Raw genomic sequence first — 26779 nt, 5'->3', positions numbered from 1 at the left:
AACTTTGGTCTTGTTTGGTAGAACTTTAGATCTATTTTTGTTAGCTGAGTATTTCTAGCTCTAGAAATCCACGGTCTGACACGTAATAACATTGATAACATTTATATAATCATTTTATTTCTTATTTAAGATGAATAATAGAATATTAAATCATTTTGATTCAAATTACACAGTACAAATCTAGTGTGTATCTAGTCTGGAGCCATGCTAAAGGGTGTATTATTTTCTCCCTTTTTATAACTTCTACTCTCTCTTTTTCCACGTGTATGTTTAACATCATGTGTATGTTTTCCGAACTATTAAACGTTTGGTTTTTTCAAAAAAGTTTCTATAGTCAAGATATTTCAAAAAAAATCAATCCATTTAAAGTTGTAACTAATTTAATTATTAATTGTGCATTAATGAGCTACATCATTTTACATGCACGGACCCAACTCCTCCCGAACTCATTAAGATTCTGATAAGCACAACTTCTGGCTTCTAATTTATTTTATGAAATATAAAAATATAGCTTCTCAGAATAGATAAAAAATCGGATTGTTTAGGGAGCTTCTGGTTTAGAAGCTAAAAAAAAAAATGCCCTTTATCTCACTTTCGGCTTGCACTTTTACCTCCCAAAAAGAAAAGATACTACATCCACCGCTATCAAAATCCAAAATTACTGGAGGACTAGTCTGCAAAACCCCAAAGCCGACCAGATTAACAAATGTTTCCCCTTCAAAGGTAAGGGAGGGTTAATTAAGAAACGAACAGTGATAGGTCAAATCAGAGATTAGCCCTCCAAATCACTCCCTCACACTCATTAATCCCTTCTTCTTCCTCCTCCAACTCCAACTCACTCTCCTCGATCGAAATCCATCCTTTTCGCCCATATATACTCCCCCACCACCTCTCCCGAGCTCGGACACGCAGAGCCCGATCGATTGCCACACGCGCGCGCGCACGCAGCTGCATCCACTGTTGCACGACCCTGCTCGCCACTGTGTGCTGCCGCTGTTCCTCGTCTCCTTCTTCTTCTTCTCCTCCAATCGTATGTGCTATTGCCTCCTCTTTGAGCTTCTTTTGGTTACTTTGGTTGCTTGGTTGGAGCTGGCTTTGCTTGCTAGTGCTAGCTTGCGTTGGAGGAGGATGAGAGTGTTTGCTGCTGTTGTTGTTGATGGATTTCAGTTAGCTTCGTGGCTTCGATTTTCTTGATTTCTTTGTTTTCTTTTACTTTGATTTCTTGCGGAATTTCGTGGAGGGATTTCTCGCTGATGGGTTTCTTGGCTTGGTGGCGAGCAGCGCGGAGGAGGAGCTCGCGGCGCGGTAGGGATGGAGTGGGCGGCGGCGGCGACGAAGGCGGCTTCGTGGGGCATGGCGGTGGCGGCGGCGGACGACGCCGGCCCGACCATGCTGTCCTTCGCCGGGCCGTCGTCGTCGTCGTCTTCCCCCGACGCCGCCGCGGCGGCGGCGGCGGCGGCGCTGCACGACTTCTCCGTCCGCGCCAGGCCGGCGGCGGCGGCGCCGGCGACGAGGAGGGCGCGCGGAGGGTCGGGCGGCGGCGGCGGCGGCGGCGGCGCGGAGGCGTGCTCGGTCGACGGGTGCCGGTCGGACCTCAGCCGGTGCCGCGACTACCACCGCCGCCACAAGGTCTGCGAGGCCCACGCCAAGACGCCGGTGGTCGTCGTCGCCGGCCAGGAGCAGCGCTTCTGCCAGCAATGCAGCCGGTAATCACACCCCCAAATCCTCTAAATCCATCCAGTTTATGTGATCCATTAATCAAGAAACGATCGATGAGGGTCATTTGTTAATAGTTTTTCACCTGCTTTATTTGCTGCCCCCAATTTGGTTCCTCATCGGGGAACTGTAGCTATGGGGATTTGGTGCTTACTTTGGTGGTGCATTCTCTGACGATTTTGGGGGGGGGGAGAAAGGGAAAAAAGAAATTTAGGTGGTCTGCTTGGGTCCCCAAGGCCTAGCTGTCTAAACAATTGAGTTGGTAATTTGTTACCAGTTAGGATCTGATGGCTCCCGGGATTATTTAATCTCACCTATGCTATTTGTCGAGGATTAAACAATTGGGTTGGTAATTTGGTGGCCTTTAGGGCTCTGATGTCGCGGATAATTTAATCTCACCGGGATACTATTTTAAGAAGGCTGTTGGTGTGGGCAGATGACATGCTTTGCTTGCTTGTGTAGGGTTTTTTGTTTTCTTCCTGTATTATTCCGCATCTCATCGCCGAATCTTTCTTATGATTGACGGGGCGGAGCGGGTGTTGAAATTGGCTTCATGCTTAGAGACCATGCAAATTAAGTTTTGGTTCTTCAAACTGGGTTGTGTTTCAGTGAGACTGAACAGGAAGCAGTTTCAGTTCACAAGATCTGGATGAAACAAGTTAAGGTCTAGTATTGTATAGTAGTGTTGTTCAGTGGGTACTCCCGTTAGCGTTCGGGTTATTTCATGGGTTACTCGCTAGAGCGTGGGCATGCAAAACTGAAAGCTGTTACCTTTGGTTGTGTTATACTCTCTCCTCCCTGATTCTCAGTTTCTTTGCTGTGTTTAGCGTAGTAAACTATTCTGGAGTTTCATGACAGTAGGAGAAAACAAATAGCTGAACATATTTTTGGGTGGATTATATGGTTTCTAAAAATATTTGGAGTTCTATTACAGGCGTGTATCTGACTGAAAGTGGTATGAGAAAGTAAAACGTAGTATCATTTAGTGAAATCTTGACTGAACTGTTAACCATTTGACTGCATCATAACTGAGTTGGAGAGGTTCAGACATCCAGTTTAATATGCACTGATGATTTCCGCTTTGTTCTCAGATAATAATACTTTAACAGTTTTTCAAACTAGACTCTTGTGTGAATAAACAGTGATTATTATCTTCTTAGGCCATATAATTTCCAACTACTAAATTAAGCAATGACATAGAATGATAACTCCACTTCTGTATCAAAAGAGATCTTGTATTTTTTATATCAGAATTCAGAATATGACAATACTCTTCTAACTCAAGATTCATCTCATTGTAAAAATAAGCGCAGTAAGGTTTTGATTGTGCTGAATAGGATTGTTGCTCAAGCCAAATAGGTCCTCTATTCTATTCGGACTTTCCTAGATATTACCATCTCATCTCCCACACAACAACTCTATTTTCCAATTGGTGGGATGTGCTAATTCCAAGAGCTTGATCAGGTTCAAAGCTTGGGGAAACAGGCTAACAAACTCAATTTTGAGATAATAAAGATCCGATTGTCATTTCCATTCATGTTGCGATCCCCTCATCCTTCTTCCATCATTACCAAACCTCAAGAGAATGCAAAATACCTTATCATTGTGTATATAGTTGGTTGAGGACAACAATTATAATCATTTTTACTTATACTGCAAAATTGGTTTTCCACTCATCTTGTTCAATTCCTGGAACCTACAAATGATCATTACTTTATGGGTTTATTTTACCTCTTACATGTCTCATCCAATTAGGCTGTGTACATATTGCATTCTCATGTATGATACCAGAATATATCTGTTCTAGCTGGCTGTATTTTGGGTGTTCTATGATCTGTGCTTGACAGTATAGTTACTGAGAGAATCACCACAGTTGAGTCATCTTGTTTATTTTCTGGGTATAACTAAGAAACATCTTGTTTGTTAAATCAAATTTCTGGCATGCATCTACAATATTTATGTCTTTGTTTCTCTGGTTCAATCTTGTTGGTCTACAGTTACTGAAGACGCCAGGAGATAACTCTAGTTGAGTAATCCTGTTTACAAATTCTCCTGTCATATTTGAAGTGTCGTTATATCCCTTGTAGTCTAGAATAGATAAGTCATGCTGATTGATCAAAGCATCCTTCAATGACACATTAGGAAGGAAGAAATCATGCCATAACCTTGATCTCCTAATTATTCATTCCTGTATGACACTGGTTAGTAAGATAACACCGAATTGGAGCAATGGATGGCAAAGTAACCCAATGGAAAATCTGATAATTGTTGTCATCCTCTTTTTACTGGCATATTGTCAGCCTCATCAGTAAGAAAAAAGAACTATTTACCTCAGTGATCTGTTGTGCTCAACCTTTGTGCATAACCACACCTTATCTGTATTTGAGTTAGCAGAAATTTATCATGTCTATGAAGGTGACCTTGCATTAGAATAAAGTATTAATCTTAGACAATCTAGAGATGTAATCAAACTAATCTTATATGCAATTCCATCCTCCCAACTATAAGAAGATGCTGTACTTGTCCATTTCCTTCTGTTAAAACCATCAGCATGTTGTCTTTGCTTACTGTGGTTTCTGTTAGCACGACCATCAGAGCTTTAAGAAGATAGCACATCTGTCCTCTGTATTTTGTTTTTAAAAATCATTGCACCTACATTTGTATTGTTCCTCTTGGTATACCCAAATCATTTGATTTTAATGACACTATGACCAATTTATCGCCCCACCATGGGCATTTAGAAAAAGGGCATTAAGCCGGTAACTAGTCTAGTCAAGTTGCCATGCTACCTCCTAGTTGACTAGCCAATCACAATTATCAACTAACTGACCACTCATCGGTTGCTTCGATTACTTGCTGCCTTAAGCTACGTTTTTTTTGGATGTTTTTCTGGAGCTGCAAAAACTCGAATTCTTGTGAAAAGCTGAAAACTCCTTTCAAGATTTCAAACCAAACTTTGAATCTTACCATTTGAAATCAAGGATAAAAAGGTTATCAACTATACTATGAGCAAATGAGTCTTGTTACCTTTTGAAATCAACTATAAAAATGTTTACTTCAATTTCCATATGAGTAAGGTGCTTGTTTCCACTTTATTTTAACCTTCCTGGCCTGCATGTCAATATGGAATTAGAAAAAAGGAGCGTCCAATATTGAGACAAAGGATCGTGCACATGAGAACTTGCAAACAGTTCACTATGAAAGCTCCTGTAATTTGTTCTTAAAGACTACTATCACTTGCGTACTATGATATAGAAGATTAGAACATGGCAAAAGTTCAGGTAAGTAGACTAATGTGATGGCCCAAAGAACAAAAAGAGAAATGGAGGAGCAGACTAACTAGGAGGTGAAGTTCCTCCTCATATATTACCATCTCCATCGAGAGCCCATTCAATGGTCCTTGTTGTGTGTCTTGACAACCCTTTGAAGCTTCCTCTTGAGCTTATGGTTGTGTCATTTGCTCACGCTAATGTTATAAATACCTTTTAGATTTCTCAAGATCCAACCTCCTGATTGTCACTACTCTCTCCTCATCACACCATGTTGCAGCAATTTTGCAGAAGCAGGATGGAAGTAAATGTCCCCTCTGTTTGAGGGTATGGTATAATCTCTACCAAAGTATGAACAACTCAACGTCTCAAGTTATATTGGTAATGAAGCGTGTTTAATCATTGTTAGGGAAGAGTTTGGTTTACTGCTACTACTCTCTCTACCATCAAATTTATACTTTTCTTTTTCACAAATCCACATGTGCTTAACTAGTAGATCATAAAATAAATCAAAACACCATCGTCATCCGCCTTTGCTTTCTGATCTGGAATCCTCATGATAATCTAAAAGGCACCCTATAGTTCCTCTCGTAAATAGGAAAAAGAGATTGGTCTACAATGTTTATTTTATGGACCTAACAAATGGTGAATACTAGCATATATCGATAATAACATTATATTCATATGATATGCATTACCCAAAAAACAAAGGAACTCTACTTTTAATATAAGGGTATTTGTATGGCAGGCAGCTAAATATAGCTTTGTAGCACATGTGTAGAAGAGTAAGTTTCACAAAACTACATATACTTCTGCAAACTATCATCAAACTATAGATTTAAGCCACAATATCAGAAAACTATACATTTTAATGTCAAATATATATGCCAATCTAGCACATAATTTACCACAAAAAGTACATTTGAGAGTTCCACCTTAGGATGGTTATCTTTGATGGAACTTTTAAATCTGCAACTTTGTAATGAAATCAGTTCTAAATCTGTAGTTTGTCAATTTTTTTTTTTGAAAAGGGTATACTTTAGCAATATTGTGGTTTAATTCTGTAGGTTTTTTTTATAAATTCAATTCTAAGTCTACAGTTTTGCAATACAACGTTGTGATAATTTTGACATTGTATTTGTAGTTTTGTGAATTTTTCTCTTTATAAATGATTATGACTCTTTCTACAAATAAATATAATGTGTTTGATGCCAAGGAATTTCTTTTTTCTAGTTGTCGTTATTTGATTCAGCTCCCACACGGACCAGACTCAAAAAAAGGTACCTTTATTTCTTTGGGTTTGGTGAGCTCTTACTCTTACGTGCATTTATATAGGCAACAATTGTTATAATGTGCGAAGACATGAAAAGGTTAGATTTACATAAGAATTGCAATGATAAATTTCATATTACCTTGTACTCCAACTAATGGTACCCCTGTCTTTTCTCTCATTTAGTTTTTTTTTTTTTATTGAGGGGGGGGGGGGGGGGGGGTTGGGAATGGGGGGCATATAGGACGACCAAACCTCGATAAGAAATCGTGCTGTGTTTGGGGGCATGGTATCTCAGAGTAGAAGGGAGCATAGAACAAGGAATTGGAACCAAGAACACAGAAAACTTGATCTTGCTGTCAAGAACAGACATACAGAATTTTGCTGAACAGATGCAAAGCTTTTAACAAGAACTTGCAAAGTCGATAACATGAGTCTACCCTAAGTCCCTAATGGTCAATGGTCAACACACAGTATGGTGGCTTAATTCATACTGAAAACTCAGATCACATGTTGGGTTAACACTGATAGGACTTGGCTGAAGGCTCTACTTGACTTGGACTTGACACAAATACTCATCTTCTATTAATCAGAGCGACATAGTTAAGCTAGTAATATAAAAGATAAACAACCAAGTAAGCAAATGGACTTGGTAGATAATTGAAGGTGTGTTCCATCTAACTAGGAGTCTAGGACTGTTTGTTGATCTGAGCCCACACCATGTCTTGGAGAGACATAAACTAAGGCAGAATTTTCCTTGGATATCCTGGGCTGCCAGTCCTAGGCATGACATTAGCATCCTGAAAAGCAGTTCTGAACTCCATATTTTTTAGCTTGCATGATCTTTCCTTTTATCTTCTAGACGATTGTTTTTCTTATTCTTTCCTCTTGGATCCCATATGTGCGTTTATGCTTGGCTTAATATGAATACATGGATTCACAATTGACACGTTTAGATTGCCAATTTCATGCATAAACATGTAAGTTTGATACACTAATTGGCAGTAGCCAAGCAGATCTGCATATATACAATTTAATGCATGTGAATCCAGCCAGCCCGTGTAAGCGCGTCATGCTGAGATGCAGCAGCCATTAGCACCCTCTGCCCCTCTGGTGCACGCGAATCAGCCAAGGTTTTTCTGGGCTACAACAATATACTTGACAGCATGACATTCATCAATAACGCTACCCAATGCCCAACTTGACCTTGAGTAGCTAGGAAACTGTGGTTGCTGTGCAGAGCACACATGAGAGCCAATAGTTTGATATATGTTGTCCCAGTTAAGTAGAAGATCACCAATCTAATTTTAATGTGGCATTTAAAGAAATGCCACTCTAAAGATTGACTTTGAGAATATGCCACTTCAAGAATACATTTTTTTTTTTAAAAAAAATCTGATACCACTTTGTAACCTACAACACAACAACATATGAGGCTCTTCCCATTCACTGAAACTAAATTTGAAATCAGGTAAACCCTGAGAGTTCCTAACTTGCTGTAGTTATTTGGCATGACCTTTTGTAACGGTCTTCAAAGGTACTTGCATCTGTATTTTTGGGCAGCATAGTCATGCCCTTTTTCTTACCAATATGACAGGCAAACAATTATAGATAATTTATTCTTCTGTTAGTTCAGGAAATGGCATCAAATACAGATGCATTGCTTAGAGTGAAGATAAAGCAACATTTCTGTCTCCCATATTGACATGTAAATATAACCAGAGATACTAATTATAACCACACAAGTTTCAAAGAGACAAAGACATCACCACAGCCTAACAGAATAAACTATATCAACTGGTAAAAAAGACTTCAGCAGCTAGCAATTTGTAGACTTTCCTGCTACATTGCTCTAGCCTCATGCTCTCAGATGCAACCCTCCATCCTTTCCTCCCTGATATATCTACTTGACTAGTTCACTCGTTCTTTTTCTGGAAAACAGACCACATGTTTTTTCAGTTATACGCATAGAACATTATCTTGTGTAGGATGAGGCAGCTGCCCCTGTACCAAACACATGAGCCATACTTGTCCTTAGTGAGAATGATCCCTCTAATAAAATATTCTTAATTTTCAGTGGCAATTCACCATTTCGAATGATCTTGTATGAAAAAGTTGTCAGCAGAATTTATTAAAAACCAAATATATAAAATGAACTGAAAACGGTTTATTTGGATTCAGATTCCATCTTCCAACCCCCTCATTAAAAAAGTTGATGTTGGAGCATCCCAACAGAAGGTGCTACCAGGCATTGTAATCTCCATTTATCAACGGGAGAACAATAAACGAGAATAGCCACAGGATAAAGTGGTTTCCAGCTAAATTACATGGATCTGTTCGATATATTTTTAAATTTCACATTACATGGTGATTAACCTTGCAAATTCAATCTTTGTTATCAATCAATATTAGGAACTAATTATTGCGATCAGATAGAACCACAAAGACATCTGGGCCGGTACAATTTCTACTACATTCCATGAGAGCACACAATGTGACATTTACAAAGATAAATATTGTAAATGCCGTAATATCAACACTAGAGTGAACATGTATTTCAAAATTTGGCAATAATTGCCTGAGAATTTCAAGCATAGCTCAGAGCAAAGAAGAAAGTGAAACTATTTGCTTCCATGCTTATCATAATTTTCTTGAACACAAAATCTCATGGTCCGTGTCTTTATTTTGTCCATCTCTCTGATATTGGCTTTGTATTATTTTGTTCATCTTTCTGATGTTGGCTTTATATATGAAATTACACTTAGTAGCTTTTTGAAACAAATTACACTTGATATCTGGTGTGCATTCTAAAGCTAAGATTAACTCCTAGTATAACTGAATTTATATTACCTACCACTGGTTTATACATCATGGACTAGAGGACAATCCCAATCGAATTGCAGAACTATAAGTAGTCAGTTTTATATTTTCTACTTTTAACTTTAGAATTGACCACGAAGTCTATGCTGCTAATCAGCAGTGCACTATAAGCATAGTGATTAAGGGACAGTCAGTTAAAATAATCCATTTCTGTTATGACTACTACTTGGCTAAATTTTCTTCTGTGAATCCTACATGGCGTATGAGAACTATGCAAATACAACTGTTAGTGTGAATTTGAATCTGCAGTACAGGTTCAGTGTACATGTTCTGAATATGTTGAGGGCCATGTAACAACAATACAACATAACTCTGTATTTGCAGATTTCACAATCTGGCTGAGTTTGACGATGGGAAAAAAAGTTGCCGGAAACGGCTGGATGGTCATAACAGGCGTCGAAGAAAGCCACAGCATGATGCATTGAACCCTAGGAGTTTCCTTCCGTATCATCAAGGTTTGTACATTGCAACTACTGAGTTATATATGTTGAAAAATTGTAGTGATCCTTTTCCTGGCTGTTTCTTGATTACATTTCGATACTGTATTACCGTTACTGTATGTAGAATTGGTTAGCTGTTCATTCTCTGTCTGCAGTTATAACAAACTACATCTTTACCTACTTATATTGTCACAGGAAATAATGTACATATTATGTATCTTTTAGGTCTGGCAGAAAAAGGCATGCTTACTGTGCTTGAAGAATTGAACATTGCTTCGATATGCTTGTTAGGTTGTTAGAAGCTGAAAATAATCGATGTCAAATGGAACCCAATCATGCTCAGTCTTTCCCCATTAGCTTATTAGAAAATTTCTAGTAAACCATAGCACAATAATACTAAGTCAAGATGAGTAGATTTCGATGGACCTCTATTAAACTAAGATTTTTCTCATGTTCATTCACTAGAGCTATCAACTTTTTCTTGAATTGCTTGCACAAGAAATGTATCCAATATATTCTCTTGACTAAAACTATTTTGTCTTTGCAGCGAATCAGTTTTCAGTCTACCCGCAAACATTTCCGATAGCTGATCAGAACGCCGACGCCTTAATGCGTCCGCTTGATCGTCACCCTCCCTTCTCCATCTCATTCTCAGGGACCTTCCGGGAACCGAAGCAGTTCCCCTTTATGCAAGATGGCGGGAGCGGCCTCGGCGCAGCGCGCCACGATCTCCTGCGGCCCTTCTCTTCCCCAGAAGATGGAGCCAACATTACCACAACCCGCAGCGCATGCAACGGCGTCCCCCACGGGCTGGACCCGGAGTGTGCTCTCTCTCTTCTGTCATCGTCGCTGCATCCCTCCCCCGCTGCCGGCATCTCCAGCGCAACAGCTCCACCGCAGTTCGCCCCCTCTTCTTTCAGCAGAATCGCCGCCTCGTCGCAAGCCGTAACCACCGCATTCGCATCAGATGGAGGATCAGTTGCCGGTGACCATGTCTTGGTTCCTGCTGTCACATATGAAGATCCTTCCCAAGCAATGCCATTCTCTTGGCAGGTGTAGAGCAGAGGCTGTGATTTTGCTGTTCCTGCAGAGTTGCTGGTGAAAATGACTGAGGCTTTTTTTTTGATTGTGTGAGCCTGCAGAATTCAGGCTGGTGAAAATTGTAGATAAATAACAGCTCAGGTCCTCTGGTTGATGGTGGTGGTGGTGGTGGTGGTTGTGCAGATTATTTATCAACTAATTGTGCCACGTCAGTATTCTTCTAGATATCTGTGATTATTGTTCTTGAGGTGTACATATGTATGCATTGTTTAGCATATCTGTGATTGTTTTGGTCGAGTCATCGGAGAAAGAGGCCTCTGTCCCTCATCTTGGACACCAGGCGACATTGTTATCAATGGGCCGGATTGTGGGTGGCCTATTTTGCATTGCAATTGCATGTAGGAACTCCTTGCAGGAAAAAGTCCACATGAGTCCCTCAATATAGGTTGAATCTGATTCTTATCCCTAAAGTGCAAAACCGGGTATGATAATAACTTCCCTAATTGTTAAAACTGGTAGAAAAATGATTTCTAGAGTAATATTGATGATGGTATTGGCTGATGTGATATGTAATATGTAATATGTTAACCACGATAAAAAAACGCTTAGAAATCTAGGAAGATGGGGATATTATACAGAGCCTGCATGTCAGTCGTATGGGGCCTATATGTCATCCTCACTCTTCCTCCTATCTATCCTTTTTCCTCTCGCTCCTCTTCTCTACAGCAATAAGGACCCCAACAGGGCCCTCGATTTAGCGCCGCTGACGGTTTTGTTAGTCTTATGGATCTTTGCGGTAACACCTAATGCAGTTGCAGTGCAAAGCTCGGGTCAACTTAGTTGGCGGCTCCAGAAACCTACTCCACACTTCAAAATTTCAAAACGCCGAAAACTCAATATACATATGCAAAATTTTCTTAAATAATTCACTAAAACTATCTTTTCTTTTTAGTTTAAGAATTAAAAAGTACAACATAAATAGTCTAATAGGTCATGTCTATATAGTGGATTTGGGCCAGAACCACCTCCTAGAACCCACCCATTGTAGTTGAGCCTTCTTCCCGACCCCTTGTACGACAATCTCCCTACACTGCGTTGATCACTCGCCATATATATATATATATATATATATATATATATATATATATATATCCTGGTGATTAATCAGATACAACAAAATGGATTTAATTAGTGTTCTTGCTTGCAGCGAGATTTGCAGGAGATGATGGATAGATCGATCTTACGGTTCGTCAATGAAAGGTTGATGATGGTGCTCCGGCCGCTCATGGTGTTGCAGAACCGCCTGTTGTCCTAGAGGGATCGAAATACCTGGTTTTGTGGTTGATGGATACGAATCAGACCCGAGAGAGTCTAATTGGACTTTTTCCTTCCTTGCATATGGCAAGGTGTATTGACATTGAAGGCCTAGAAGGCCCAAATTGTAGTATGGGCCCAGAAGTGAAAGCCTGGCCCAGTTTAGAAATTGTTGAGGGCAATTTAAGCTGGAAAACTTGGATGGAACATATACCGAAGATCATGCAGAATGGTATTGACATATCTGTACAAAATACTTTCAAAATCCCTGAAAAAAGATTTTCATAATAGAGTGATTTATATATCTAACTAACCCGTCAACAACGAGACGCGCTTATGTAGCTTCGTTAATCTTAAGATGTAATGGTCTAGTTAATTCTTAGACATGCATATATAAGGGTATAGGATGCATACACGCATTCATATGGGTGATTGTGCACATTAGCCTCTGCAGTTGTAATCTATTTCAAAAAATAATATTGTTTTCAGCCAAGAATTAATATAAAAATGATTCTTAATCCCGGAGGGCATGGAGCGTGCAAAAATAATCTTGCTATCAAAATACATTCATTTCTTGAGAGGAATTGGTGGCTCGAGTTGGCCGTTGGTTTCAGCTAGACCAATGCTAACCATTGGAGATTAACAGTTTAATTAAGCAAGCAGGAGGTTCACCACCGACATGAGATCAACAAATCAAACGTGGCAGGGCCAATATTAAATTAGAGTAGCAGAGAACAGATTGGCATGCTTCTCTGCAACTCGATCCGGGTTTGAATTGATATGATGGACATTCCAACAACTTCATTTCTTTAGTTTATGGAGTATGTCTCTTTTTGAAAGAGAAAAAAATATTTTGTGTCCCTACGTTCTCTTCTCAATCACTGGACGCCTCAGAGTTTATAGAGGATATAATCATGAGTTTTCGTATTAATTAATCCCCACATGCCAATTGTACGAGTAGCCGTTAGATTTCTTAGGAACAACCATACTAAGCATAATTTATAAGCAGGGGCGGAGGCAATATTTCACCAAGAGTAGGACTGAGCTATGCTGTTTCAAAATTTTCCACAGAGTTTCTATCTAAATTTTGGTATTTTGCCATTGAAATTCTTTGCCACGTGTGGGGCCCAAGCCCAAGCTGCCCCCACACGTGGCTCCGCCCCTGACTGTAAGTAATTAGTTAGCCTTCTCACCGAAATCAAAGCCCTCGCTAGGAAGAAATTCCGTTAGCCTCAAGAAAAAAGGGGAAGAAGAAATTCTGTTTGAGAAAAATTGTAGGGCTGGAATTACCAAAGCACAAGAAAGAACAGTTTCACCCAAATTTGAAAAGAAAAAAAACTGAATTTTCAAATAAATTTAAACAAATCAAACGAAATTTCAAATGGAAAAAAATTACCCTAGTAACCAATTTTTGTTTCCTCAAATGTGAAACCAAAATTTTAATATTTGAGTGAAGTTCAAAAATTTTGAAGAATTCATAGGTGGATCTGAAATTAACAGAATCATATATAAGAAAATGGTATTTTTCACCGGAATTTTTAATAACACCTTTTGACTGAATTAATTTAAACCAAATTTGATTAAATGAAAATCACCACATTTTTAAGCAAATTATACAAAAGTTTAAATTTAGTTGTTTTTTAAGTTTATGTCAAAGTGGGTAATTTTTACTTCCTTTCAAAAGAAGTTGACATAACTAAAATTATTTTGTTGCTGTAATTGTTTTTTTTTGTGGGGAGGCTTATCAATTATAGTTATTGGCGAGGGCAATATTACATTTCAAAAAATATATATGTTTGGTACATAGATTAATGTATAAAAGCAGCATTTAAAGATGGAACAAAATTTAACTAGGGACACAGGAAGAATTGGACGGAAAGGCGACAGGGCGTAAGGAAGTTTCTCTTTGTTAAAAGTCAGGCATCCATGTCATTCTTTTCGTTGAGATGTGGACATAGTAGCCACTTCCCCTGCTATATTTGTATACTACTCCCTTCGTCCCTAAATATAATGAATTTTGGTTGAATGTGACATAATTTGTCATATCTAACCAAAATCCTTTATATTTAGGGACGGAGGGAGTAGACAACTATACATGCTTGATGAAGGATCGACATTAACTTAGGCGTAGGTCAAAGCATGGGCATGGAAAAGGGATTATATGGCGTGCTGGGCTGGATGAACGAAGCAACTATAAATAATAGATTAAGATTCTGAGAAACGGTTGGTTGATAGTTAGTTTTTTAGAAAACTAGGTTTCACAGTTTCTGAGTTTAATTTATTCTCTGGACTCTATATTTTATATTTTAAGAATCTGAGTGGAAATCTTGCATTGTTTGCGGGAGCTGAAGACTTTAAGAGAAATTACAGCTGCTAGAAGCTCTCTCAAACAGAGAATTAGACTCATTTCTGTGGGATATCGCACTTAGTCATGGAGTAGGTACTACTACAATTACATCGAACTAAGGAACATACTGTGAATGGTGTTATTTCGCACTTTCCATGCAAGATGTGAATCATCAAGAAAGCGACGGCCAAAAGCAAATAAAACCCAACAAAGCTAACTTTCTTGCAACAAAACACTGCTTAATTACGAAAAGAAAATTCATACTTCAAAGTTCAAACCTGTGACTACGAACCAACAAACAAAAGCTAGGCCATTGATCGGTGCTAATCAAGCTTATGTGTGCAGCATATTAGCGCAGTAGCTAGACTAGCTAGGTTTATGTTCTATACGTGTTCCACACTGATACAATTCCAAATTAATCTTGTCTGCAGAGTTTGGTAGTAGATGCCATCCCAGCATAATATACTATAAAATCCATCCATGTGTGTGCCTGCAGCTAGACTCAATTAAAGAATTAATTCTACATTACAAAATTTAAGAACATTTGGATGGTACACCATGGTGTAGTAGTACATACTGTACTGTGCTAGCTCGAACACTGCATTTCAAATGGGCTGAGAAATAGTGCAAGTGAATGGTAAGTACAATTCTTAATTAATTTGTGCTCAAGGTTGGGTGAAACATCAACACCGGGAATAGTTTCTATATGCAAGTTTCGTACAATGTTGATTAAATACAAGATGAAAGAAAGAAAAAAAAACATATTCTCATTTGTCCATCCTCCTTGGAAAAAAAGTTAACCCCAGCTCAAAATATACCATCTATTTCCCTCGAAATGCAGAAGGAAAATTAAATCCAAGGTAAATAACCAAATTCCAGAAACCTGAAGCAAACATTGAAAAGAGAAAACAAAAAAAAACAAATCAGAATAATTAACCACATTTTTCATATGAACTTATCATGAGTAATTAACCATCTTAAGCTACAAGCTCAAGTAAGTTTACATTATATAAACTAAAACTCAGAGAACAGTAGTAATCAAATTGCTAGCTAGCCCAAATTAAGAAAATCATATATATATAATACCATTCTTGCATAAATGCTAGTAATTAATTTAGCTGATCGATGAACATTTCACATGCCAGAGCCAGCCATGGTACCTCCTAGCTAGCTAGCTAGCTAGCCGAGGTACATGTGGACGTTGACGGCGAGGAGGAAGATGGCGATGAGCGCGAAGTAGATGATGGAGTGGACGAGGATGGAGAGGCCGCTGGTCTGGAAGTTGCCGAACTCCACGATCCTCCCCTTCCCCGGGATCTGGAACAGCAGCCCCGGCGACAGCAGGATGAACAGCACCAGCCCTATGAACACCGGCCCCCAATCCGCCATCGATCGCCTACTCTCTCTCTAGCTACCTACCTTTCTCTCTCTAGTTCTTGATCTCTCTCTCTCTCTCTATACTGACAGAAGAGAAGAATGAGTTGTGATCCTTCTTCACACGGTTGCAGGGAAGATATGCAGATGTGATTCTTGTACTAAGTAGGTCTCTCTCTTTCACACACACACTCAGCTTGGAAGACTTGGAGTCTCTCTCCTTTTGTTGTGGTAGGACCAATGGCAGTGGGGAGGGGGTGTATATATGGCCTTTTGGAGTGAGGGAATAAGTAGAGGAGAGGGCAAATGGGGTTGTGGGGATAGCAAAGGGAGGATGATCCTCTATGGAAGTTTGTTTGATTGGTCATGGTGTGGGTTTGTTTTTGCTCTTGGCAATTGATGGATTGATGGTGGTGGTTTTATTTTATTAGAGGGGTACGGTGGTGCTATATGCATCTCGCGCGCATGTGTTTGCTATGTATATATATATATCGAATATAATAAAATACACTTACATGGATACGTCACTATCTTTCATTAAGGTTACACATGTACAATGTTATCTCGCATATATATACATCTAAGATTAATTAGTCGTGTAACTAGGACACTCTGTTATGCTTTGCTATGTGCGATATTATTCGTTTTTGTTTAAATTTATGTAGTATATGTGCCGTTTTAGTTTCGATTGTGGCATTTTAGTTGCATGAATCTTACATACGTGGAAAGATGGTGGATCAATCGTGCTATTTTGTCTTCTTCAATATGGGTACTATCTTGAGTGATTGATATTGGTAGTTTGTTTGTCCTGTCAGTTTGCAATCGGATGTAACAATGCATCGACTTTCACATTAGTTGTTCCCCTCTCGATCGAGTTATATGAACTCTTCATAATTCATCATTTATGTGATGAGTCTTGTGTGTGACCACTAAAAGAAGTTGACTACATCTGTGTCAGCTATTTCAGATTGTCAGTCGTTCGTACTAGAGTTTTTAAGTAAATTATTCTAGTTCATCTATTTTTTTAAAACAAAATTAAAGTTAAGAGGTATATATTGACAAGGCTAATGCATTTATTGTATTATTATCTACAAATATTTTAGTAGAATATCCATCAATACACATGTCCAATATTTGCTGGTTAAAATACTAAGGATATTCTAAAATATTGTCGGGTGTTAGAAATCAATCAGATTTTTTTTACCATTACATTTACATCCAACGGACTATAAAAGAAAATAATAAATACATATTTACTTACAGATTATTTTTATCAAAATTATAGTGCACTTACATGTTATATTAACTGAATTTATAAATGTAATTTTAGTTATATAGGACTGTAGTTTTATATTACAATGTAAATATTGTTTTATCTATACAGCCAAATTCTCCTCCATGCTCAATTGGCTAAGCGTTGTACATGGTAAGCATCCGATCGTGAGATTGAATCCTACCACCCCAAGGTTTGGTGGTAAGCTGCCTCAGTTTTTCTGGATGTTGTTAGCACGAATCTCACCATAAATTGGAGGGTTGAAAAATCGAGTGATTTCCAACGAAAAATCTGTTGACAAAGATTTAGCAAAATCGAAAAAAAAAATCACTACTTTGTTGAACTCTCTACAAATATGAAATAAAATTAAGGCTTTCTAATCAAAGACAAGAACATATAAAGTACACATATAACAAAACACACATTCTAATTATCGTACCAGTTGATCTACAGTAGCACAGTACTAATCACTTTCGGTTTATCAACCAATTGATCTACGGTAGCACAGTACTAACCACTTTGGGTTTATCAACCAATTGATCTGAACACACCACCAATTAACTACTCCTTGAGCACCAATCATATTGAGCCATAGAAGATCACAACAAGGTGATGTGGAAGGGAAGGTGATACTCAGTGCTCAACTGTAGCTATGGCTATAGCAGATGGAATCAAAAGCAGTTGATGACAGATTCCAAACCCAGTCATATGGTCACCACCCCATCTTCTTCCTCTGCCATTCCATGCAAGGAACAACCATGGCTTCTTTTTATTTTCCCTTTTCTTTTTCTTCACACAAGACTCTGTGGCTACTTGCCCTCGTCCTCACGTGTTGTCCTCTACCTCTCATTGGTGAAAAGCATGGAATAAAGGTTTCAGAAAGAGAAGAAAGAAGGGCCAAAAGAAACTACTCAAGGTAATGGTGGTTTGATTCAACTCTCTGAAGAAATTTTGCATTTGCATGAGGATGGTTGTTGCAGTGTCTGTTTCAGTGCTGGGCCTGCAGATTTGGTCAGATGGTGCAAGAGGACAATGCTGAACTTAATTGCCTACATGGTTTGTTAGGCTCCTTGTGATGATCACACCGAGTGTGTACGTGTTAGTTTTTGGAATGTATTAGACAACTAATTAATGGGATTGCCCTTCCATGCCAGGCAGACTGGTAGCCATGGCAAAATGGGTCATTAATCCTATGAGCATTTTGTGCATATTCTGCTAATTAATTCCATTAATGTTGAATTATATATGCTCTCTTTCATAAGTAGTTTGGCTTGCTACTTTTTGTTAGAGAACACACATGGGTCATGTTTGGTGGCCACAATTTTTGGACCAGGGACGACGAGACGTCTAGTTTACTGATTCTTATTTTAAGCATATCTAAACATATATAGATAATTTGCATCATATCATGTCTATCACTTTATGTATAGTTTATTAGGTCCTCCCTTTTCGGTCGTTTGTGGGTGAAAGAATATTTATGTGTTCACAAGCTTGGTTTGGATCTCAGCAAGTACCTCTTCTTTTTCTTTTTAAACGAAGATTAGCACATGTAATTCAGTATAACTTGGAGTATACGGTTTTTGGATCTATTGCTGCCTAAGTGAAAGATGATGGAATGAGTTCCTTTTGTGTGAAAAGACTGAAGAAACTTGTACAGGAGAATAAAGCAAGTGGTAGCTTTTTTTTTTTGTGACCTTATCAAATGTTTTACTCCATGAATAGATTTATCAGGACTTCTACTTTCAACTAGATTAATTAATTTCCATTTTTTTGACCTTATAAAATGTTTTACTCCATGGATCTGTTTACCTGGGTTTCTACTTTCAACCAGATTAATTAACTTCCATTTTTGAAAGATTATGAAAATAACTATTGAAGTAATTTTAAGCGCATCGAAAATAAGGACTAATAATTGGTGCAGACATTCCAGGCCAATAGGACGCATTGTATACGAAGCTGGCTAGGATGTCTCAATATGCTTAATCAAAACAGATTTCTGTTTTTTCTTTTTTGCGGTGAAAACAGAATTCTGTTGGAATACCTAAATTTCACAAACAGGAATTCGGATTCAAAAAAAGAAAATTCTGTAATTGACAATAGACCAACATTATTTCCTTTCCTTATGTAAATCTAAGTTGCAAAGTGGGGTTGACAGGATGAAGCGGACAGCAAAATGCGCAGCTCAAACATACAAACATATTGGTAATACACATTCTTTTGAAGAAAAGATTCTCAAGAGCTTTACTTAGTGTAGTAAAACAAGCACCAATTAATAACTGAACCACTTTTAGTTTGATTTCAATAGCAAAATGAAGTTTAATGAAAGGGATAACCTTGCTAGTCAACGACAGACTATTGATCTACATGGAAATGACGAACTAGCTAGCTAGCTCTAGATAGTGATGGCATACATCCACAATCCTGATCGAGCAGGGGCCCATATAATTTTCCTCAAATTATGGTGAAAAATGCAGTGACTTTGTTTCTGCGCAATCTCTTATAAGCAACTACCTAAATCAAAACTTTTAGGTGGTTTATTGTTTTTCTCCGGCGTCTGATAGTTTGTCAAAGGTTAGTTGTTGATAAACCAATGCAGGTTTGTGCGCGGGTGCTATTGGCTCAGTTCCAGCTTAAAAGCCTTGATGATTTCAAATGTCACAATTTGATTTTTATTAGCTACTTTTAGGAGCTTCTAATCTGTCATTATCCTGATCTCTTTTCATGATTGCAACGAAGACAATGTAAAAAAAAGTCTACCTGAAATTATTCCAAAGAATCAAATCTTAAAGTTAGCCTCCAAACCTGAGCCCAATCATGTATCAAGCTCTTCATCTACAACAAAATAGAAAAAAAGAACACTTGGATGGAATTGAGACCTGTGTTCTGGTCTCCCTAAAATATGGTATGTGCCTTGTCATCTCATGACACCAAACATGCAAGTCATACACAAAGCATGAGAGAAAAGAATTTTTGTGCAAATAATTCCTTTACAGCTAACATACATGGGGACCAAGTAGGTGGAACAGTATACAGAAGCTTCCTGCATGTGTGTTAGGTGCATGGGCTGCATCAACAGTATTAATTGGCCCTTGTCCCTGTGTGCTTGGGGTGACAAGCTAGAGGTATGGCTTTGAACGGCTACATATGCATATATATAATATATATATGTATGATGTTGAACAGTTGATAATTCCAGCCAATTATTTGTTGTTTGGCAAGTTTGGGGTTTGGTCCTCATGTGCACTGTTTTGCATCTGTGGAAGATAGCTGCACTCTATTGTGTTGTGGATATAGGATGGAGGAGAGCTCACTCATTCCAAGAAGGGAGAAATGGGTTGGTGTGCTTCTCCGTTTACATCATCCATGTTCATTTTAGCTTATTCACCGTATTATTGAAATAATGAAATTTATTAGTTGTTCGATCCACACATTTTGGAATATGTTTTATAAAAAAAAACTTTTTTCTCTACTATATTGTTTATACGATTTATTTTAAGCTACTGTTAATTTTATTTCTTAAAACATCTAATTATCTCTATAATCAAATCGATACTTTCCTAAAATAACCTGCTCAACAATCTAGGTTAAACAGCGCTATGTTGAGTTACATATATTTTTTTCTTTTAACTCATATACTATGGCATCCTAGCTAGATCATTTGTAGATGTAAAAATTCCATGGAATACAGTTCAGTTTTATTGGAATTAATAGTGAAAAAATGGCCCACCATTCCAAATGGACATTGGGTCCTAGCAAAGGTACATGGTTTTCTTTGGACTGCACCACCACTACAGAAGATACTGATGATTATGTCTTCGAAAAACAAAACCTATTCAGAAGACTTTTGATTGCACACCCATGTACAAACATGTATTTATGCATAATTTATTAGTTAGGACCTAGCGCGTATTAGGAGACATATTCGCAGCCATATAAGTATATGATGTTGTATATGTAGTGATGCGTGTGATTGAAAAACATTTGAGGCCTAAACTGATGTAATTATGGCCTGGCCCAAACATGGTAGTGGGCCTTTTGGGCGTTGTTCACTTGGGCCCAAAATATGCATCACTCTCCCCTACCACAGGTTATAATTGGGCAGGGCAACGAATTCCTAGCTTAATTAATTCAGCGATTAATAAATAATCCAACTCATCAATTATAAACGAGCAAATTTAATTGGCCAGCGAACTCGGAGACGCGCGAACCATCGCAATGGCCGGCCGCCGGTCGTCGCCGCCGCGGCGGACGATGTCGATGGGTAGCGGCTCCCTCCCCCGCCGCCCCACCGCCGCAGCCGGCGGCGGCGCCGGCGGCGCTGGCTCCATGCTTCCCGGGCTCTCCCGGTCAATGTACGAGGAAGAATTTGGTTGAGCCGATCGGCGGCGAATGCATGCGACGTTGTTCTTATCATGGAATTCACGCAGGACGATGGGCGGCATCGGCGTCGGCGGCGGCGAGCGGACGGTGAGGCGGCTGCGGCTGTCGAAGGCGCTGACGGTGCCGGAGAGCACGACGGTGCTGGAGGCGTGCCGGCGGATGGCGGCGCGGCGGGCCGACGCCGCGCTGCTCACCGACTCCAACGCCCTCCTCTGCGGCATCCTCACCGACAAGGCATGTACACCGTAATTTTTTTTATTTTGGCAAAATTCACGTTCAAAATATATGAGAAATTACTCTCTTAGGTAAAAAGAAATCGAGATACCATGAACCGTGGAAAAAAGAAGAAAAATACAATTTGTAAAATTTAGAGCAAATGACACAAATCTAGAATGTCCTAGAGCAAATTTTGTCTAAATTTTCGCATTATTGTGAAAAATATGGTGCCACGTTTTTTTATTTAATTTCAGTCATTTTTTTCTTACGTAATTACTGTCTCTCTATCATATAATTGTATAGTGTTAATTATGAACATTATAATATAACTAATGAAATCTGAGTTTATTGTCCATATAAAAATACAATTAGAAATAATAAAAATTAAGAATTAAAATAATAAGCAATATTAGAAAAAGAGTCTAAGTCCATATAAAATACAATTTGTAAAGAACGAAAATTCGGAATTGAAAAATAAGAAATATTGAAAGATGAGACCAGAGTTTATATAGGAGTATAATTTAGAAATAACTAAAATTTTAAATTTAAAATAAGAAATATAGGAATAAAATTTATAAATAATATAAATTCATGATTAAAAATAAATAAAGAATGTTGGAAGAGGATTTTAGAGTCCATATAGAAATACAATTTAGAAATAACTAAAATTCGCTATTAAAAATAATTAATAACTATCATATTTATACAATACATTACGAATATTACACGTTGGTTAGCTTGATCAAGTTAGTACAAAATTTAAAATTATGTTGCCATTTTAATATATTTTGATAATAAAATATGAAAATATATATACTATTATATGAGAGAAAATATAAGAATGCTAGCCAAGTAATTTGTGCGGATCACTATGCTAATTTACTTACAGTGTAATAGTCTTAAATATTACATGGTATAGTCATCACAATATAAGTACAGGTAATTTATACTGAAGAAACAATAATTCGACTGGTGAAACATGTGGCGACATGAATATATACTCTTAAGTTTCCCTTCAGTTCATCCAATCCATCACATTCTCCCAACGAAAATTTTCTGATTTCTGAAAGTAAAATATACGAACAATCAATCAATCAATCGATCGATCAGCAGGACATTGCTACGAGGGTGATCGCGCGGGAGCTGAAGATCGATGAGACGCCGGCGTGGAAGGTGATGACCCGGCACCCGGTGTTCGTGCCGTCGGAGACGCTGGCGGTGGAGGCGCTGCACAAGATGGTGCAGGGCAAGTTCAGGCACCTCCCCGTGGTGGAGAACGGCGAGGTGATCGCCATGCTCGACATCGCCAAGTGCCTCTACGACGCCATCGCCAGGATCGAGAGGGCGTCCGACAAGGGGAAGGCCGCCGCCATCGCCTCCGCCGTCGACGCCGCCGCCGGCAACGACCCCACCGCCAGCTCCATGGTCGAGGCCTTCAAGGAGCAGATGCTCCGGCCGTCGCTCTCTACCATCACCACCGCAGAATCAACGTAATGTCTCCGTTATAAGTTTCAATATATCATTAGATCACCATCTCGATATTCCTTTTTTCTCTTTTAGATTTCTCCAAGGCTCGGGTCGCCCCATGGAAATTTCAGCCCAACATAAGTTTATATGGTGAAAAAGGAGGCCAAATAGACTTAATACTGGTGAAAATACATACTTCTCAATGGGCCTTTCATCTTAGGCCCCGGGCCATGGCCTAGCTTGCCCTGGGTCTGGGTCCGCCCCTGCACACGCCCACATACACTACTATACACGCAAAACCATGCTCACAACTCCATGAATTTGCTCCCTAACACAAGACAAAAATCAACGGCACATTCCCGATCTCACTAAATCCTATCGAAAGCTCACATGTATGTACGTAATATTCGTTAATAGTACTGGGATTTGAATCCTGATGGGTAGAGTTATGCAGTCATGACTCCACCACCACACGCTTGATACTTCCTCACCATCTCTATATTCTCTTGCACATTAATTATTGTTATGCAATTCTACTTTGTTTTGTTCAAATTGTGGTTGTGTCCATGTGATGACGTCATGACCATGGCAATGGATGATCGCGGTTGGTTGATTTAAAGGGTCGTCATCGTGTCGCCGGGCGATTCGGTGCTGACGGCGACGCAGAAGATGGTGGAGGTGCACGCGAGCTCGGCCGTCGTCGCCGTCGGGAACAAGGCTCAGGGAATCCTCACGTGTGTGACTGATCACAATCTTGCTCTTGCTTACTTACTTTGCTTTGCTCTTGCTTACTTACTTTGCTGTGGTCATCCACAAGTCTTGCTCTTTGACAAAGTCCATGTGTGGTGCAAATTAAATTAACGAATTTTTGCTCATGTGTGCAGCTCAAGGGACATCTTGATGAGGATGATTGCCAAGAATCTCCCTGCGGATTCGACGCCGGTTGAGAAGGTAGGAAAGGATTGTTAAACTGATAATTGATTAATCATGTGTTCTTAATACCTTCCTAGAACATAAAACATCTCAAAAAACATATTATGCACAAATTTGATATAGATATACGTTTTATTTACTAGGTGATGACACTAGATCCCGAATGCGCGACAGTGGACATGCCAATACTCGATGCTCTCCGGACCATGCAAGAGAGGAAATTCTTGCATCTCCCTGTCATGGACAGAGGTAGGTAAAATGTAGAGTAGTAAATGAAATTGTTTGGTATATATATGATGTGATGATTGATCTGCGGGTTTCGCCGTTGTCGGTTTCGCAACAGATGGATCCATAGTCTCCATCCTAGACGTGATCAACATCACACATGCGGCATTCTCCATTGTAAGTTCTTGATTGGCCATGTATGATTGAAGAAAAATGTTCAGGTTTGTAATTTGTTGAGATGTCTCTCCACTGATTGCAAATGAGTGGGTGGGCAGGTTGAAGGCAATGGCGATGGTGCGATGAACGATGACGCGGCAATCTCCATGGTCCAGAGGTTTTGGGACTCTGCAATGGCCTTGGGACCCCTAGATGACGAGATTGAATCACAATCCCAGATAAGGTTGCTGTCGTCATCCCGAAATTCTCGTTTCCACAAATGTACACTGGCATTTCCATTATGTGTGACCTTGCTCATTCTCCATCTTCCCAATCGGCCAGCGAGGCGTCGAGGTCGCAGATGATGTCAGACATCCACAACGAGCAGTCGTTCTCGTTCAAGCTCCAGGACAGGCGAGGACGGATGCACCGGTTCAGCTGCGGTACTACACTAGTACTAGAACCGTGCCGGTTTTTGTATAGTACTAGAACCGTGCCGGTTTTTGTACAGTGTTTTCATTTGTTGCTAGCAGGTGATGTTGCACTGTAGCTCGTCCGACAAACCAAACACATTTTTCGATTTTCTTGCAGAGGTGCAGAGCCTGACGCCGTTGATCACCTGCATCCTCCAGCGGCTCGGCCCCGACCTCGACCGCGACCGCCTCCCTCAAATCCTTGTAAGCAATGCCAATCCAGTCCCACCATTGCCCAGAGAAAAAAAAGCTTGAAAATGCAAACAAAAGCTGCAAGCAAGTCGTTAACTGAACAACTGGTGCTGCTGCGTGTTGCAGTACGAAGACGAAGACCGCGACAAGGTCGTGCTGGCGTCGGACGACGATCTCACGGCGGCGGTGGACCACGCCAGGCTCGCCGGCTGGAAGGCATGCACGAACTACACAGCTGATCGATCTCTGAATGTTCCTGAATCCTGATCATCGATCATCACCGTCCTTTGATTCTTGTACCTGGGCTTGTGGATCTTTAATTGCAGGGCCTGAAGCTGTACCTGGACTACTCCGGTAGCTCCGGCGTCCGTAGGAAGAGCGTGGTTCCCAGCGTCGGGGTCGGGGGCGGCGGCAGCGGCGGCCGCAGCAGTGGCGGCAGCACGGCGGTGATGGACCTGTCGAGACGGGACGCGTGGGCGGCGGCGTACAGTGGGGTGGCCGCCGGCGCCGCCCTGGTCACCGGCCTCGGCGTGATGGCCTATCTCCGGAGAGCTAGCTGAGTTCCAAGAGTTGAAGGTTTACAAGGTGATCTTTCAGAAAGCTTAGACGGGCCGGGCTGGAAAAAAAAGCTGTATGGTCATGAAGGCTGGGCTGAGCTGGGCCAAAAGCCCAAGATGTATGATGAATAGCCTTAGATGGGCTTGGGCTAGGCCCATCAGAAAGGGGTGGAAATGAAACCATTGTGTATAGATGAAAGTGGTTTGATGAAAGATGAAATGGTTAATTGGATCCATGCCAGTGCAAATATGCCAAATTAAAAAAATACCACTACTATTCGTGATATCGATTGGATACCACTAAAACTTTGTAAAATTGGAACCGTGCCACTCCGTCGCGTTTTTCATCCACTTTTCCGTTATGCCCGTTAATTTCTAATTTTCTATCATTGCCGGCTAACTCCGGCGGCGAGCGGTGGTGTGGGAAGCGGCGGAAGGAAGCGGAGAGGCGGGAAGGGAGAGACGCCGCCGAAGGCCGAGTGCCACCTGCCCCGCGTTCTTCTTCAGCCAGCTTGACTGGAAGATGATCTCCACGATGTTCATGCTCGTGTCATCCTGCCCGAGCTCCGAAAGACCGAAACTACTGTTAGAATTAATGAATGGGCCTTAGCCCACTCGAAGATTAATTCTTTGGAAAATCACAAAAGCCCACCTCATGGGATGGCATGCATGTGGAGTTTAGTACCACCTTGCTTATTCTAGGAGAAGGGGACCTCCTTAAAAGGGAGGATGCCTTCCTAGCCATTTGAAGCATGTGTGGTGGAGAGAAGAGGGGAAACACGCGCGCGCTCGCTCGCCGGGCCGGGCCGGGCCGGGCCGGGCCGGCGGCGCGCGTGCACGACGTACGCGTCGAATGGTTCGAAAAATTGGCTCCTCACCCTTGCGCAGATGCAGCCTCCTTTTGCAGTTTTGTTTTGCTGCAAATTCGGATTCGTTTTTGTTTTGGAAACGTTCCGAAAAATCCGGTGCGTGCAAACGGCATGGAGTCCGGATAAGTTACGCGCGACTTATCCGGTTCGGTTACGCGCAGTAGAGATCGTGCGGACGCCCTGATCAAGCGACCCTTCTCTATATAAATCGACCCGCCGTCTTCACGCAACACACGCGAAATCAATCTAGGGTTTGCCTCCTACTCTGTACTGCGCCGTCGCTCGTAGACTACTCCATCTCGCTCGCCGGCGTGCACCGGCGATCGGGAGAGCAGGTCTCCGGAACCTCTGTCTTCGACGTCCTGCACCGGGAGAAGACGGCAATAA

General features: G+C 40.3%; 2 protein-coding genes across 2 annotated transcripts; both read left to right on the top strand.

The window, feature by feature from the left end:
* Window positions 1-813: 813 nt before the first annotated feature.
* LOC127755321 (putative squamosa promoter-binding-like protein 19) lies at window positions 814-11020 on the top strand. Its single transcript, XM_052280978.1, has 4 exons — window positions 814-1030; window positions 1282-1706; window positions 9460-9590; window positions 10123-11020. Exons 2-4 carry the CDS (start codon window positions 1312-1314, stop codon window positions 10632-10634), a joined length of 1038 nt encoding a protein of 345 aa, XP_052136938.1. The 5' UTR covers window positions 814-1030; window positions 1282-1311; the 3' UTR covers window positions 10635-11020.
* Window positions 11021-21103: 10083 nt separating this feature from the next.
* Window positions 21104-25750, top strand: LOC127754978 (CBS domain-containing protein CBSCBSPB5-like). The gene is made up of 12 exons (XM_052280591.1): window positions 21104-21276; window positions 21352-21538; window positions 22634-23010; window positions 23608-23721; window positions 23872-23938; window positions 24064-24169; window positions 24264-24322; window positions 24421-24545; window positions 24644-24744; window positions 24893-24978; window positions 25093-25182; window positions 25293-25750. The coding sequence occupies exons 1-12, from the start codon at window positions 21140-21142 to the stop codon at window positions 25524-25526; spliced, it is 1683 nt and encodes a 560-aa protein (XP_052136551.1). The 5' UTR covers window positions 21104-21139; the 3' UTR covers window positions 25527-25750.
* The last annotated feature ends 1029 nt before the right edge of the window (window positions 25751-26779 follow it).

This window comes from Oryza glaberrima, chromosome 11 (genome assembly GCF_000147395.1).
Source record: "Oryza glaberrima chromosome 11, OglaRS2, whole genome shotgun sequence".
Classification (NCBI taxonomy): Eukaryota; Viridiplantae; Streptophyta; class Magnoliopsida; order Poales; family Poaceae; genus Oryza; species Oryza glaberrima.
Note: the sequence above shows the minus strand (reverse complement) of the source record. Positions and strands in the feature narration are given on the sequence as shown.